This window comes from Pseudorca crassidens, chromosome 7, assembly GCF_039906515.1.
Source record: "Pseudorca crassidens isolate mPseCra1 chromosome 7, mPseCra1.hap1, whole genome shotgun sequence".
In the NCBI taxonomy this organism is placed as follows: Eukaryota; Metazoa; Chordata; class Mammalia; order Artiodactyla; family Delphinidae; genus Pseudorca; species Pseudorca crassidens.
Window position 1 is genome coordinate 64,903,577 of NC_090302.1, and position 17,799 is coordinate 64,921,375.

Below are 17,799 nucleotides of genomic sequence, written 5' to 3' on the forward strand. Positions count from 1 at the left end.
ATGGCGGGTGAATCAGAACTTCCCAGCCAAGCTGTAACAGTTTTTGCCTGGTCATCAAAGAAACATGCAGTCTTGCATTATCCTGATGGAAGATTATGTGTTTTCTGTTGACTAATTCCGGATGCTTTTCGTCGAGTGCCACTTTCAGTTGGTCTAATTGAGAGCAGTACTTGTTGGAATTAATTGTTTGGTTTTCACTCCCTTCCAATCCCACCGTATACACAACATCACCTTCTTTGGATGAAGACCGACCTTTGGTGTGGTTGGTGGTGGTTCATTTCGCTTGCTCCACGATCTCTTCCGTTCCACATTATTGTACACTTTTCATCACTCGTCACAATTTGTTTTAAAAACGGAACATTTTTGTTACGCTTCAGTAGAGAATCACGTCGGGAAATACGGTCATAAAGGTTTTTTTCACTTAACTTATGTGGAACTCAAACATCAAAGCGATTAACGTAACCAAGCTGGTGCAAATGATTTTCAGTGCTTGATTAGGATATTTTGAGTATGTCGGCTGTCTCCCACGTGGTATAACATTGATTGTTCTCAGTTAATGTCTCAATTTGATCACTATCAACTTCAACTGGTCTACCCGACCGTGGAGCATCATCCAGCGAGAGATCTCCAGCACAAAACTTCGCAAACCACTTTTGACACGTTCGATCAGTCACAGCACCTTCTCCATACACTGCGCAAATCTTTTTTTTGTGTTTCAGTTGCGTAAAATATGCCAAAAATTTGCCAAAATATGCCAAAAATTTGCTTTTTTCTTCCATCTTCAGTATCCAAATGGCTACACAAAAATTCACCAAATTTGATAAGTTTTTTTAAATGCACGCTGATATAACAGCTGTCACAGTACAGTGTAACAAAATTGTTTCGAATGAAGGTAAAGACAACTAAGGTATACTAGAGCCAAATTACTGAAAAAACTGAATGAACTTTTTAGCCAACCCAGTATTATAACTTGTGGCACTATTATTGTTTATGTTCTTGGTAAAAGATAGCCTGAAGATGGCTATTTTTTAAAACAGCTGTACTGTTGTCAAATTCTTAGCTGAACTCTTAAACAACAATAACAACGACAACAACAAAATGGGAATCCAGTAGGAAAGAACGGCTCTTAACTACAAGTTTCCTTCTTCTCCCTTTCCTTTCTTGCCTAAAATCCTCCATCTGTCAAGTCCTGACTCTTCTCTGTTGGATTCAGAGAGACTGGGGCTCCCTTGAACCTTCAGTTTACTCCTGCCCTACTCATTCCTCTTGGGTGGGGCTGTTGGCAGAAGCATAGGAGCCAACTTCTTTGGGTTGTGCATGAGATTACTGACAGCAAGGGCTGTTCACCATTTCACTGGACTCAACTTGGACTTTATTTATAAAACAGCACCAAATACCAGGTGCATTTAATTTTATATTTGCTGATTACTAATTTTTAAATTAAAATTTGATTTTAATAAAGTTAGCACTTGTACATAATCTAAAAAGTAAAATAGTGCTTTTAAGCTCATGAAAAACCACATTTTGGTACCCCATTGCTTTCTACGACCAGTTTCTTCTCCTTTGAAGCAACCAATTTTAATTCTTATAGCTGTTTCTTCTGATATTTAACTTTGTATTTCTAGATAACATGCATATTATGCCACTTTTTCAACTTCCACCTCTACATGTTATCTATTGGCCTCAACTGTTATTCCTTCAGAGTCTTTCATTTAAGAACGTACAATTCTTTCTATTTGAGAAAATGAGAAGTGACCTTTAAAACCTCTGGGCATGAAACCATGATATATAATACATCTGCGACTTGTGTTAAAGTTGTATAATAGGACCTGATAAAAGCATATTTGAAAAACCTGCTCTGACACTTTAACTTTTCAGATTAGAGAGAGAGTATTTCTCCAAAAACAAGAAACTAAATGAAGAAATCGAGGAACAGAAGAAAGTAATTATAGACCTTTCAAAGAGACTCCAGTATAATGAAAACAGTTGCAGTGAATTACAGGAAGAACTTGTAATGGTAAGGATAAAAAAGAAAACCCTATGGCAGTTACTTTATTGGGTCAAATTGGATGTTTAACAGGTTTTTTTTTCTCACTACATGCCATGAGATAATTGTATGAAAGTAATTTTGGTGGCATTGATATAAAATTTCAAAACTGGAGACACTGTTTACAACAAAGCTATACATAATAAAACCTCTGTTCTTTGGAATAATTGGGAAAACTAAATGAATTAGTGGAAAGTCTGAATTACAGTGTTTTCAAACTGATTCAGGTGTTTTTCTTTTTTTTTAAGTGCATAAAACAATGTTACCTAGATGGAGGTGGGGTTAGGGTTTATAATCGGTAGATCTAATGATTTCAAAGACTCCTCCCGCTTTTTTAAAAAATAAATTTATTTTATTTTTGGCTGCGTTGGGTCTTCATTGCTGTGCGTGGGCTTGTCTTTGGTTGCGGCGAGCCGGGGCTACTCTTCGTTGTGGTGTGCGGGCTTCTCACTGCGGTGGCTTCTCTTGTTGGGGAACACAGGCTCTAGGCGTGCAGGCTTAAGTCGTTGTGATACGCGGGCTCAGCAGTTGTGGCTCATGGGCTTAGTTGCTCTGTGGCACGTGGGATCTTCCTGGACCAGGGCTCGAACCCGTGTCCCCTGCATTGGCAGGTGGATTCTTAACTGCTGCGTCACCGGGGAAGCCCTATTTTTATTTTTTAAATTTATTTTTGACTGTGTTGGGTCTTTGTTGCTGCGCACAGGCTTTCTCTAGTTGTGGCGAGTGGGGACTACTCTTCGTTGCGGTGTGCTACCAGGGAAGCCCCAAAGACTCCCTTTTATAATCATTTTGAACCTGATCACTCTGTCTCCATTCCCCAATAATCGAGCCTTCACACCATCACCAAATTTATCTTTCTAAAGTATTGATCTGTTCTTGTCTCCCTCCATTTATTAAAAAACAATCAATGTCTCCCTGTGGCTTTCAGAATAAAGTCCAACTTCATGTCATGTAATCTAAGGCCCTTTTCTTTGTGGCTCTATGTTAACTTTTCCAGCTTCTTCTATTGCCGTTGCCCTCTCTTTGTCTTGCTTCAGCCACAGTAAAGTACTCTCAGCTTCGTAAACACATATGTCTTCACAGTGTCTTACGTTTGTTCAGACTGTTTATTTTTTGACCCACGTTGACTGAAATGCTCATTCTCTTAACAAATTCCTATATTATCCTGTGATGGTCAGCTCTGAAATTTTGCAGTCTGTGACGCTTTCTATGGTTCCGTCTTTTCCTACTTTTTCATCCATCTAAATTCAGAATTCTGCCCCCTCCCAACTTTGTGTTTCCTTAGTTCTTAGTTTAGCATCTGTATCATAACACCAAAATCTGATGTGTATTATCTCTGCCAAGAGATTGAGAGTGCATTGAGGCTAACTTCATTTTACATGCCAAGATTCCACAGTAGTACTTGCCTCAGTAGACATTTGTTGAATGGATTTATTTGGTTGATGCACATACTCCTACTCTGCAGTTTGCTCAGAACCCCAAGAGGGAGGGCATAAAGTTTATAGTAATACCCTATTTCCTCTTTGTCTTGTTCTCCACGTACATACCTTCCCCAGAGACTTGGCTACTTCACTTTCAATTATATTCCACAACTCTTAGCGATGTTAGTTACTGAGGAAAATCAATATTTTTTTCCTTGTCCAAAAAGATGGAAACTCAGGGTTATACTAAGAAGTGGTAGCCAAATCAATGCTGCCGAGTTAGAAAGGTAACAATGACAAAGAAAGTAATGACGGGATAACATTTAAACTCTTCATCATTTTCAAATGACCCAGTATTATATACAGACAGGTGGCTCTCTATCTGTCTTGCTTCAGCCACATTAGAGTACTCTTGGCTTCCTAAACAAATTATATATTTTCATAACTTTCTTGCTTCTGTTTTGGTTGTTCATATTTTTGACCACATTGGCTGAAATGCTCCTTCTTTTCCCATAACAAATGTCTGTATATCCTCTAATGTTCAACTCTGTCTCCATTTAACTCAGGATATCTAGTTTGTTCTGATAAAGGGATTGATATTATTGCTTACACTGTGGTTGAATTTGTAGTTTGAGTTCTTTGGATGTGGGATTTTAGAAAGCTTAGAGCTCTCTGTGTGGCATGCTGTAGTGCCTATTCACTGTTATGTGCTACCCTAAATTTCATAGGCTATCCCACTTCTCACTTCTGGTTCAGGAGGGTGAATCATGGTGGAGAAAAACATGTCAGAGTCACTGAGCTGAGTATTGGTCTTGCTGTAATCAAACAGTTTGGAAAGTGAGTTATAACTGAGAATGCAATGGTGAAGACATTGTCACCAATATAAGTTGCGTGAATCCTCCTGATTCTTGTCTCCTAGCACTCCAATGACTAGATAAAAGAAGACTGGCTGAATTCACCACTGAATTCAGGGTGCTTTGTGATTAAAAATAATTTACTTGGTGCCAATAGGTTTTTACTTTTTAACTTTTACAATTTGGTGGATGGTCTGAAATAGGCAAGTTGTAGCCCACTAGCAACCACCGTTTGCTTGTTTGGACCATTGGCACTCAGCTTATAAAGCACTATTGTTCTGACTGGTGGAAGAGCCATTGTGATGTTCAGAAACGTATTCAGGTTGCAGCCTAAGTGATCTACAGTTCACATGGTTCAGCCTAACTATTTATATGTTCCTCTCTGTTTTTCATCTCTCTTAAAGTCCTAGCTTTATGTCTTATTTTCTTCCATCTTTCTGTTTTCTTGTCCTCTTTTTATCCTTCCTTATTATTAGCTTTCTCCTTTAACTTGTTCTGTTTTATTCTTTTTAGAACAGTTGCTTTCTATCTCTTTACCCAACCATAATATGAAATTTTAAAAATATTTAATGAAAATACTATTACTTTAAATAGTAAGTACAGTGTTTTATTTTTTATTAAAAAACATCTGTAGGGCTTCCCTGGTGGCGCGGTGGTTGGGAGTCTGCCTGCCGATGCGGGGGACGTGGGTTCGTGCCCCGGTCTGGGAGGATCCCGCATGCCGCGGAATGGCTGGGCCCGTGAGCCATGGCCGCTGAGCCTGCACGTCTGGAGCCTGTGCTCCACAACGGGAGAGGTCACAGCAGTGAGAGGCCCGCGTAACGCAAAAAAAAAAAAAAAAAAAAAAAAAAAAACAAACATCTGTAGCTTTCTTAAATCATTTTTTGGGTACATAGTCCTTTATTTTCTTTTATTTTTTCTGTAGGTTAGTAGCCTTTGAGTTGGGAGGGGAATCTTATAAATTTCTCTCTAAAGAGATATCTGTCAAATTAAGAATTTTAAACCATAAAAAATGGAGTTTTTTTTAGTTCTGCATCCTTACAGTCTGTTATTTTTGCTTTGAATTCATAATCGTTTTTGACTGAAGAGAAAATACCTTAAGAAGAGGCTTTTACCTTTTGTTTTTGGAAATAAAACTTTGTTTTAATGACATCCTATGATCCTATGTAACCTAGTGTGTCTTTCCCACAGTTATGTTTCTATTGAACATAATAGTGTCAGCTTTTATAGAATATAGATAGGAAGCATAAGTTAGCTACAGGTAATTTTCCTCTCCCTTTGAGGTAACCACTTGTTTTCTAGTTTAGGTCACATTCATGACCATTATTCAAGTCTTGGTCTTTATTTTCTATGTTGCATTGTAAGAGAAAATTAAGGCCACTTTCCTCTATAGGTTTACTAGTGAGATCAAGGTATTATTAATACATGCAAAGGCTTCAGGAAGTTTTGAGACTTAAAAAAAGCAATTGTATAACCTAAGGTCACATAGTCTCTCAGAATTGGAAGAAACCATAGAGATCATCCAGGTCAGGATATACACAGTGTCAATAAGCCAGTTGCAAAGTGATAGCTTCCCTGTTTCAAGAGAGAGAATAAAAATATAGAGCATAATTTTGGAAAAGTTCAAACTGGTTATGTTGAGTCTTTTGTTGATATTTAAGGAATATAAACCCAGCCAACATTAATTGTACTTTTATATTCGTGAAATTACTCCTATTCAAGGTGTGGATTTAGAAGATATGATTAGCAAATGAGTAGTATATTATTATTTTTAATGTCATAGAATTAATAGAATTTCAACATAGGACATCTAAGGATTTAACAAAATTAGTTTCATGTTCCATGTTATACACTATTGAATTTGACTTTAAAAAGTTTTGATTAAAGTTGAACTATTAATTTTAAATTCTATGAATTTAATAATGATTTAATCAACTACTAATTAAAACCGAATTTCAAGTTTAAGCTGCTTAGTGATCATGCTTATTAAAGCCCTTCAGAGGTTCAGTAGATCCAGTTGGGTCTTTTAGTCATTACTGTGAGGTTTTTTTTTTTTTTTTGTACTGTGAGTTTTTATATCTGCTTCTCTTGAAGCAGGGGAGCTATCATTTTCAAATTGGTATTAGGATTTGCTTTGTGCTTTCCACAATGAAATTTTTTTAAGTCCATCATTTCTTGAGATTTGTTTTTCTGCCACTCAGTAATATTTAGTTACAGCTCTAGGAGAGACCACATATTGAAAAGGGAATTCTAGTTCTCATGAGGTTTTGCTCAAAGAATATTTTATTCTCTAAAGAACTTGTGATCGAAAATGGTCAAGTGTATATTTTTTCCCTGTACTTTGGGGGCTTGACTGATTATATAATAATAATGATTGCTAGCATTAGATAGGATTTGGGCAAGTGCTTTGATTGCTGTGCTTTGTGGTAAAGTAAAAGTTTCTTGATAATATTTTTGCATCAAATGATCAGTTAGGTTTGTTTTAGAAGGACATGTTTCTGATTTTGCAGGAGGCATTCAAAACTAATGGGCTAATAAAAATTCTATTGTGAATTTTTACTAAAAATTTGTTGATTCCTGCTTCTTACCAATAATAGGAGTAGTATTTATATATGAGCATTGTTTTTGCTAATATAAACATCACTTTCTGTCTCTCTTAGTGGTCCTTAAAAATTTAATACTATTAAATAGTATTTCTCAAATGTGTGTATGTTTGTATTTGTGTATTTAAATGTGCATTACATGACTGGCTTCCTAAATTTATAATGTGGGCATAAAGCTTTTTTATTAAGCTTTTTGAAATTTATTAATATGTATATTCTTAAGTTTTGAAAATTTAAATCTCATTTTTGACCTGGGAAAAAATAAAATGGTATTGTGTTTGTGTGCGTGTGTGTACATGTGAGTGTGCATGTGTGTGTGTGTGTGCGTGTGCATGTGTGTGTGTGTGTGTGTGTGTGAGAGAGAGAGAGAGAGAGAGAGAGAAGGAGAGAGAGAGAGAAAGATAGAGATAGAGGGAGATATTTATATGTCAGGGCCTAAACTGAGATTGGACAGTATCATTTTCTGAAAAATAAACTAAGTGTAAAGCTGTGTAAGGGAAGATGACAGTTCATCATATGCCATAAGCAATTGGGATCATAGAATGCTCACATCCGTGGAAGCAGCATAGGTGAGCAAGGAGGGAAAAAAATAGTAAACTGTTTTATGAAGAAGTAAGAGAGATTAGTTATCTTCAATATGAACAAAGGAAAAGCTGCAGATGGTGATGATTATGAAAGCAAACCAGATCAAATTCAGTTTAGCTGAGCAAGCTCTCCTGGAGTCCTTACAAATGGGCTGCCTATGTGGTAACTGGGTGGAAGATAAGATAAAAAGGTGAGATGTGGAGCATAAGTATGTGATGTCGGTTGCAGGTTCTGATGCTCCTCTGTTCTTTTCAGAATTCCTTTGTAATGGCTTAAAATATATTTAAACTAATTTAAAAGCTTATGTGAGTTCAAAACTGTTCAGAAATTATAGGTGTTACGTATCACTGCTACAAAAGTTCAACCTACTTTTAAAATGCTAATTTCATTAAACAAATCTAGTGACTAAGTAAAGGTATTTATTTTTTACCTGTTTGTTTTTTCTATAATTTTTAACCTTATCAAAAGTTCCCCTTAATTGCTTTTATTCTTATTTATGGTTTGAGTCAACTTTTTCATTGCAGATCAGCAGGGCTCATTTCGCTGATTTCTAGATATAAATGTTTGCATATGCTTTTTTATGTTTTTTTCACGAGTTTGTATTAGAAATTTTTATTTACATGCATATCCATTTATGATATTCATACATGGTTAGCAAAAGTGAGGGATGAGTTTTTATAGGCTCAAAGAAAGATAAGATGATAGAATGACATGTTAGATTAAGCCAGAAATTCATTTACTTCAGCAGTGTGTATAGTATACCAAGGTGGAAATACTACATAGTTCTTTGTCATCTCATTATCTTTCTGGTTAAGATATTCTATAACCAACCTTGACTCCTCTTTAATAATATATTAAGGTCTGTCAGTCACAAATGTTTCTGAACTTTCTTTGAATATTTTGATATTTTTAGTCCCCTTTCTACACTGGTTGTAGATTCATCATGACATCTATAAAGTAGTTCTTGGTTCATGGTGAGTGATCAGTAAATGTTCATCCGAACATCATCTGGTTAGCCAACATAGCAGTAAGGAACTTTTATTCCTAGGGTAATAAACTCTTTATGTGAATTATGTCCAAGACAAAAAGAAGTGAGTTCTTTTATCCTACCATTTTGTCTTTTAAACTTCTGTGCATGTTTAGAATTACAGAATTTGTTGAATCAGCATTTTAACATTTAACCTAAACTTACTCTTTATGTCACACAATAAAGCATGTTAATCAAAAATTAGAAACTTAGTATTTTATCTTGCTTTGCACTTTGTTTTTGACCCAGCAGTTTTGTTTATTTAGTTGGTAGGTTCTGTAGAATTTCTTGCATATCAAAAGGCTACTAAGAGAACTAATAGCTTTGAGAACAAAATTTAAATATAAGTGCAATCCACACTTAAAAAAAGTCCCAGGTGTTTTCTTTATATGAATGAAGAATGGAAGCTTCATTTATAAAACAAAAACAATTTATTAGGAAAAAAATTGTCAACTGTAAAAAGAAAAGGACACTTTGCTGTACACTTGAAACTAACACAATTTTGTAAATCAACTCTACTTCAGTAAAAAACAATGAAAAGGACAGTTTTTCCAGTCATAACCTGGTTCATAAACCTATTAGATGTAAGTAAAGTTTGTATTGGCTGTATTAGGAGACTATGACCCAGATATCTCTGTAGAAAATTATAATACTACTAATTATAAATAGAATAGCAACTTTAAGGCATAGTTAATTAATTCTTTTTAAGCCTTTCATTCATCAAATCTTTTCTTTATTGTTTGAAAAATTTTACACTAATCAGTGTTTCCTGGCTAATTTGACATTAAATTTGGTTTTAAACTGTAATGGTATTGAAATTTTAGTTCATCTTTTTAAAATTGAAATATAGCTGATGTACAATATTAGGTTATACAACATAGTGATTCAACATTTAAATACATTATGAAGTGATCACCATGGTAAGTCATCTAGTAACCATCTGTCCCCATACAAAGTTATTATGGTATAATTGATGATATGCCTTATGGTGTATAATACATCCCTGTGACTTATTTATTCTATAACTGGAGGTTTGTACCTCTTGATTCCCTTCACCTACTTCACCCATTCCCCCATCTCCCCTCTGGCAACCACCATTTGTTCTCTGTATCTATGAGTCTGTTTTCATTTTGTTTTGTTTATTTGTTTTGTTTTTTAGATTCCACACGTGAGATTATATGGTATTTGTCTTTTTCTGTCTGACTTATTTCACATATTTAGCTCATTGTTTAGTCAGTATTGAACGCTACACTTGAAAGAGAAGAATTATTGTTGAACTAGGAATTTAATTGAACCTTTATATTAAGCTGACTCCAAGTATGCAATTTTTCTGGAATTCTACATTTATACTTATGTAAATTTCTGTTCCTTGAGATTGATGGGGACTTAGCCTCAGTTGGCATTTCATAATAGAAAAACATATATTTTGGTGACAGATTGATCTGGGTTTTAATCACAACTCCATCTCATAATAGTTGTGTGACCTTTAGTGATATTATCCCTCTGAATCTGTTTGCTCATTGTAAAATGGTGCTAATAATATCTACTGTGCAGGATTTTCAGTGAGCATTAAAGATAATATATGTATTGAAATAATAGAGTGTGTGTATATGCATGTAATTTGTGAATATGATGCTGGATTTCCTCTGGAAATATACTTCTATGACAATATTAGGAAAATGCTGAATAAGAAGTCCTAGGATACTAAACCTTTAGGACATTAAAATATATTGTAGGGAAGAACTTCTGAAATGATGGAGTAAGGAGCTTGGTGAACCTAACAAAAAAAAATTTAATTGGTGAAAAATTAAAAAAACAACCACAAAAAACCAACCATATAAAGCTCTGAAAATTGTCCTAAGGGCAAAGGAGAAACTTTCATTCAAGAAAATCTACTAATCATCAAAATTAAAAACCTTAGTTCTTCAAAGAACACCATCAGAAAAGTAAAAAGACAACTTATAGAATGGGAGAAAATATTTGCAGCTCATATATCTGATAAAGGAGTTTTAACTGAAAGAACTCTTACAACTCAACAATAGAAAGACAACCTAATTGAAAACTGGACAAAAGATCTGAAAAGAGACTTCTCCATAGAAAATATATAAATGGCCAGTAAACACATAAAAAGCTGCTCAGTATCCCTAGTCATCAGGAAAATGCAAATCAAAACCATAATGACATATTGTATCACATACACTAAGATGACTGTAATAAAAAGGACATGTAATAGCAATTATTGGCAAGGATGTGAAAGAATTGGAATCCTCAGGGCTTCCCTGGTGGCGCAGTGGTTGAGAGTCTGCCTGCCGATGCAGGGGACACAGGTTCGTGCCCCGGTCCGGGAAGATCCCACATGCCACGGAGCGGTAGGCCCGTGAGCCATGGCCGCTGAGCCTGCGCGTCCGGAGCCTGTGCTCTGCAACGGGAGAGGCCACAACAGTGAGAGGCCCGCGTACCGTAAAAAAAAAAAAAAAGAATTGGATCCTCATACACTTATGCTGGGAATGTAAAATGATGCCTCCACTTTGGAAAATAGTTTGGAAGTTCCTCAAAATGTTAAAATTGGAGTTACCATATGACTTAGTAATTGTACTCCTAGGTATATACCCAATAGAAATGAAAATATACATCTATATTCATAGCAGCATTTTTTTTTTTTTTTTTTTTTTTTGTGGTACGCGGGCCTCTCACTGTTGTGGCCTCTCCCATTGCGGAGCACAGGCTCCGGACGCGCAGGCCCAGCGGCCATGGCTCACGGGCCCAGCTGCTCCGCGGCACGTGGGATCTTCCCAGTCCGGGACACGAACCCGTGTCCCCTGCATCGGCAGGCAGACTCTCAACCACTGCGCCACCAGGGAAGCCCCACAGCAGCATTTTTGATAACAGCAAAAAAATTGAAACAGCGCAAATGTCTATCAGCTGATGAATGGATGAACAAAAGTTGATAAAAACATAACATGGAATATTATTCAGGGATAAAAAGAAATAAAGTACTGATCAGTGGTTAAAAATGGATAAACCTTGAAAACATTAAGCTAGGTGAAGGAAACCAGACAAATGCCAGACATATAATCTATAATTCAATTTATATGAAATATCTAGAGTAGGCTATCTGTAGAGGTAGAAAGTAGATTAGGGTTGCCTAGGGTTGAAGGGATTGGGAGAAAATAGGGTGTGACTGCTAATGGGAATGGGATCTCTTTTTGGGGTGATGAAATTGTTCTAAAATTGATTGTGGTGATGGTTGAGCAACTCTATGAATGTACTAAAAACCATTGAATTGTGTACTTTAAATGATGAATTATGTAAATTGTATCTCAAGCTATTGAAAATAAGAAAATCTAGTAAATTTCAGTAAGAACAGCAAGAGTGTGGCATTTGAGTGATGGCTGGTTCCATAACCCCTTTTCTACCCCCTGCTCCTTGTTACAGAACCTCTACCCTGGGCTGTTGCAGCCAAGAGGATGATCCCTTCCTCTCTATCTAGCTCCAAGACTGGGGCTATGCGTTCATTGTAGGAGAAGTACACTGCTGGAATTTCTCGTCTCTCAGACCCCTGTGTTGTAGCAACTCTATTCCAGGCAAGCGGGGCTGAGAGGACCAGATCTCTCTTCCTCTACCCAGCTTTCACTTGGAATGTAGTAGTTCTACCCCAGGCATGGCAGGCCAAGAATATTGGGGCCAACTGCCCTTGCCCCAGAACACCACGGCTTGCACTTGGTCCCTTAGAGAGCAGGATTGTTGTTTTGGAAAAGTGGGTCCTCACTCCCAACTCCAATGCAGTGGCACAGGAGTTCTGCCCAGGGGATAGGCTGGCTGGCTGTAAGGGGAAAGAGCTCTGCAGCTCTGTTTAAGGGGACTGACCTTATTTGAAATAAGATGAGTGAAAACTGAAACAACATATCATATCTTATAAGATGCAGCTAACACAGTGCTTAAGAGGAAAATTTATAGCTGGAGTCACTTGTATTAAAAAACATCCTTAAATTAGTAACCTAACATTTCACCTTAAGAAACTAGAAAAAGAAGAGCAAACTAAACCCAAAACAAGTGGAAGAAAAGAAACAATAAAGATTAAAGCAGAAACAAAAGAAATAATAATATGGAATAATAGAGGAAATCAATGAAACCAAAAGTTGATTCTTTGGAAAGATAACTAAATTGATTAACATTTAGGTAGACTGATCAAGGGAAAAAGAGAGGAGACTCAAATTATTAAAATCATGAATGAAAGAGGGGACACAACTATTGACTATACAGGAATAAAAGAATTATAAGAGAATACTGTGAACAACTATATGCCAACAAATTAGATAATTTAGATGAAGTGGACAGATTTCTAGAAAGACACAAACTACCAAAACTGGTAAAGAAGAAATAGAAAATCTGGATAGACCTATAACAAATAAAGAGATTGACTTAGTAATCAAGAAACTTTTCTTAAAGGAAAGTCCAGGCCCAGAAGGCTTCACTGGTGAATTCTACTAAATGTTTAAGAAGAATTAACACCAATTCTTCACAGATTCTTTCGAAAAAGAGAGGAGGCAACACTTCCCCTCTCATTATGTGAAGTTAGTTTTATTACCCTGATAACAAACCAAAGACATAGCAAAAAAAGAAAACTCAGACCAGTATCCCTTTTGAGTATAGATGCCAAAATCCTCAACAATGTGCTAGCAAACCAAATCCAGCAATTTATAAAAAAATTTTACGCTATGATCAAGTGGGATTTATCCCATAATGTAAGACTGGTGTAACATCTGAAAATCAATTAGTTAATAGACTTTATTAATAGAATGACAAAAACCAAATGATCATCTCAATAGACAGAGAAAAAATTTGATAAAGTTCAACATTTTTCATGATAAAGATGCTCAACAAACTAGGAGAAGAAAGGATCTTTCTCAACCTGGTAAAGAGCATCTATGAAACACCTAGAGCCAACATCAAAGTTAATGGTGAAAGACTGCTTTCTTTCCAAGATCAGGAACAAGACAAGGATGTATACTCTCACCATGTTTAGTCAACATTGTACTGGTGGTTCCAGCCAGGGCAATAAGGCAAGAAAAAGAAATAAAATGCATTAATTTTGGAAAGGAAGAAGGAAACTATCTATTTGCAGATCATGTAATCTTGTATATTAGAAAATTATAAGGAATTCACACACACACAACTATTAGAAATAATAAATAAGTTTAGCAGGGTTGCAGGGTACAATGCAAGATCAATACCAAAATCAATTGTATTTCTATACACCAGCAATGAACAATCCAAAGATGAAATAAAGGAAGCAATTTCATTTATGATAGTGTCAAAAGGAATAGAGTACTTAGGAGTAACAACAAAAGAAATACAAGAATTGTATGCTGAAAACTAGAAATCATCACTTAAAAAAATTAAACAAGATCTAAGTGAATGGAAAGACATTATATGTTCATAGATCATAAGAACTAATATTATTACTTGTTAAGATATTAGTACTCCTCAGACTGATGTATAGATTCAGTGCAATCTCTATCAAAATCCCAGCTGGATTTTTGGAGATACTGACAAGCTGATTGTAAAATTCATATGGAAATGCAGGAGACAGAATAGCTAAAATATCTTGCAAAAGAAGAGTAAAGTTGGAGGAGTAACACTCCCCAATTTTAAAGCTTACTACAGGGCTATAGTAATCAAGACAGTGTGGTATTGGCATAATGTCGGCATATAGATCAATGGAAAAGAATTGAGAGTACCGAAATAAACCCCCACAATTATGTTTAATTGTTTTTGAAAAGGGTGCCAAGATAATTATATTAAAAGAGTAATATTTTTCAGCGAATGGTGCTGAAAAAACTGGATATCCACAAGCTAGAGAATGAATTTGAACCCCTACACAAAAGTTAAATGGTTCGTAGGCCCAAATAGAATAGCTGAAACTACAAAACTCTTAGGCAATGATTCTTTAGGAGCCACAGCAAAAGCACAAGTGACAAAAAAATAGATACAATGATACAAAAGTAGATACAAATAGATACAATGTATCTACAAATAGATACAATAATTCACCAAAATTAAAAACTTCTGTACTTCAAAGGATACTGTAAAGAAAGTGAAAACACAATCACAAAGTGCTAGAAAACTTTTGCAAATCAAGTGACTGATAAAGAACTTGTATTCAGAATGTATAAATGCCTCTCACATCTTAATAATAGAGAAATAACAATTAAAAATATGCTAAAAATTTAAGTGGACATTTCTTCAAAGAATATATACGAATGGCCAATAAGCATGTTAAAAGATGTTCAAAATCATTAATCAGGGATATGCAAATCAAAACCACAATGAGATACCTCTTCACACTCATTAACATGGTTATAATTAAAAAATGGACAGTAGCAAGTTTTGGTGAACATGTGGAGAAGTTGGAATCCTCACACTTTGCTGGTGGGAAGGTAAAAAATCGAAGCCCCTTTGGAAAAACATTTGGCAGGTTTTTAAAGAGTTAAACCTAGAGTGCCCATAAGACTCAGTAGTTTCACTCCTAGGTATATAACCAGGAGAAGTGAAAACATACATCCACATAAAAACCTGTACATGGATGTTCGTAGCAGCATTATTCATAATAACCAAAAAGTGGAAACAACCCAAATGTTTTTCAACTGATGAATGGATAAATAAAGTGTGACTTATCCCTATGATGTAGTATTATTTAGCAATAAAAATAAACAAAATACTTATACATACAAATAGATGAACCTTGAAAATATTATTCTTTGTGAAGGAAGTCAGTCATAAAAGGCTGTATTTTATGATTGCATTTATATGAAATGTCCAGAAGAGGCAAATCTATAGAAACAGAAATAAGAATGGTGGTTGCTCAGGGGCTGGGTGTGGAAATGGGAGAATGGAGAGTGGTAGTCAATGCATATGGCATATATTTTAGTGGGGACAACAGTGTTCTAAATTTAGACTGTGGTTATGATGGCACAATTCTGTGAATATACTAAAAACATTGAATTGCACACTTTAATTGGGTGAATTGTATGTTATGTCAATTATATCTCAGTAAGAATAAAAAATAATGTTACCATAATTAAGAATTGATACTGACAAAATAGAGAAATCAATGAAACAGAGAGTTCAAAAATAGCTATGGATATGTATGGGAATTTAATGTGTGATAAAGTTGCATGCATAAAGGAAAAAACTTCAGCTCTGAGGAAAAACATAGTCATGTGTCTCCTCTCTCTACATGCAACGTTGCTCACACAGAACACTGGCAGTCACCAAGTGTGTGTAGATTTCCCCGCACCAAACAATTCTGCCACACCAGCTACGTGTCCTACAATTGAACTCAATTCTGACATTATGTACCTGGAGATAGTGTCAGATCCCACAAGTTAAGAATTCAGTTGCCAGCTGCAAGTGTTTCTGACCACCCGGCTATAAATCGGAGGTTTCCAGAACTTCCTTCTCAGGTTCCATTAATTTGCTAAAGGGGCTCACAGAACATAGGAAAACAGTTTATTTACTAGATTGCAGGTTTGTTTGTTTTTATAAAAGTATAACTCGGGAACGGCATAGGGCAAGGTATGTGGGAAGAGTCTCTGAGCTTCCATGCTCTCTGGATATGCCATCCTACCGGCATCTCCAGGTGTTTCCCAACCCAGAAGCTCCTGGAACCCCATTCTTCTGCGTTTTCATGGAGGCTTCATTATGTAGGCATGATTGATTAAATCACTGGTCATTGGTGATTTTACTTATTTATTTATTTTTGGCTGTGTTGGGTCTTCGTTGCTGTGCGCGGGCTTTCTCCAGCTGCGGTGAGCAGGGCCTACTCTTTGTGTTGGTGCACGGGCTTCTCGTTGCTGTGGCTTCTCTTGTTGCGGAGCATGGGCTCTAGGCATGTGGGCTTCAGTAGTTGTGGCACGCAGGCTCAGTAGTTGTGGCTCGCGGGCTTAGTTGCTCCACGGCATGTGGGATCTTCCTGGACCAGGGATCGAACCTGTGTCCCCTGCCTTGGCAGGTGGATTCTTAACTACTGCACCACCAGTGAAGCCAGCCATTGGTGATTGATTCAACCTCTAGCTTCTCTCTCCTCCCAGGAGGTTGCGGGGGGTGGAACTGAAAGTTCCAACCCTCTAATCACATGGTTGGTTCCCCTGGCAACCAGCCCCCCATCCTTAGGTTATCTAGGGTCTTTCCAAAAATCAACTCATTAACATAAAATTCAGATGTGGTTGAAAGGAATTTTGACACCCGTTGCACCTTTATCACTCTGAAGCTATTTTGGGAACTGGGAGCAAAACTAAATAGTATAACAAAAGATGCCTTTATGGCTCTTATACAGGAAATTACAAGGGTTTTAGGAGCTTTGTGCCAGGAACCATGGGTGAAGATCAAATATATAGTCCTTATTATAAATCACAATGTCATACAGTATGCCAAATCAATGTATAAGGATAGATTATCTCATAGTTTTTAAATAACTGGCTATACATAAGAGGAAACAATATAAGTCCCTTCCATATTGCTTATATCAAACAAATTCTAGATTGATCAGAGTCATAAAAGAGGAAGATAAAGAGGGAGGGGATATAGGTATACATATAGCTGATTTACTTCATTGTACAGCAGAAACTAACACAACATTGTAAAGCAATTTTATTCCAATAAAAAAAAAAGCCCCAAAAGAAAAAGGGAATTTAAGTGTTTTATAATCTTGGAGCAAGGAAAGTACGACACAAAATCTAGAAGTCCCAAAGAAAATTATTGATAAATTTGATTACCTAAAAAATTTTTGTTTCTAAGAATGTAGTCAGAAGGCAAATGACAAATTGGCAATAATGATTTGCAACATGTATGACAAAGTGATTGTTTCCATAATTTGCAAAGGAATGTAATAAATGACTATGGAAAATGTGGACAATGTAATATAGAAATGGGCACATGAAAAGGCAGTTCACAGAAAAAGAAATACAGGTGGCTCATAAGCATATGAAAAAATGCTTAATCTTATTTAAAATTAAAAAAATGCACAGTAAAATAAGTTGATAATGCTTACCATTGGAAGGGTATGGGGAGATAAGCACTTCTGCTATTCATGGTAGTTTACACAAGTTGGACTCTTTAGAGAGCAATTTGATAACTCTTGTCTAAAAATAGCTGTACATACCCCTTTGCCCATCAAATTTATTTCTAGGAGTTTATTGAGTAGATATAGTTGAATGTGCATGCAAAGATATAGAAGTACACACGTAAGGATGTATATTGT

General features: G+C 36.0%; 1 protein-coding gene across 10 annotated transcripts in view; it reads left to right on the top strand.

The window, feature by feature from the left end:
- Positions 1-17,799, top strand: part of CCDC171 (coiled-coil domain containing 171) — a 358,867-nt gene that overhangs the window by 88,142 nt on the left and 252,926 nt on the right. For all 10 annotated transcript variants that reach the window (XM_067744432.1, XM_067744430.1, XM_067744438.1 and 7 more), the window contains one exon: positions 1,879-2,017. In XM_067744432.1, coding sequence (XP_067600533.1) covers positions 1,879-2,017 — 139 coding nt within the window. The remainder of the gene's footprint in view (positions 1-1,878; positions 2,018-17,799) is intronic.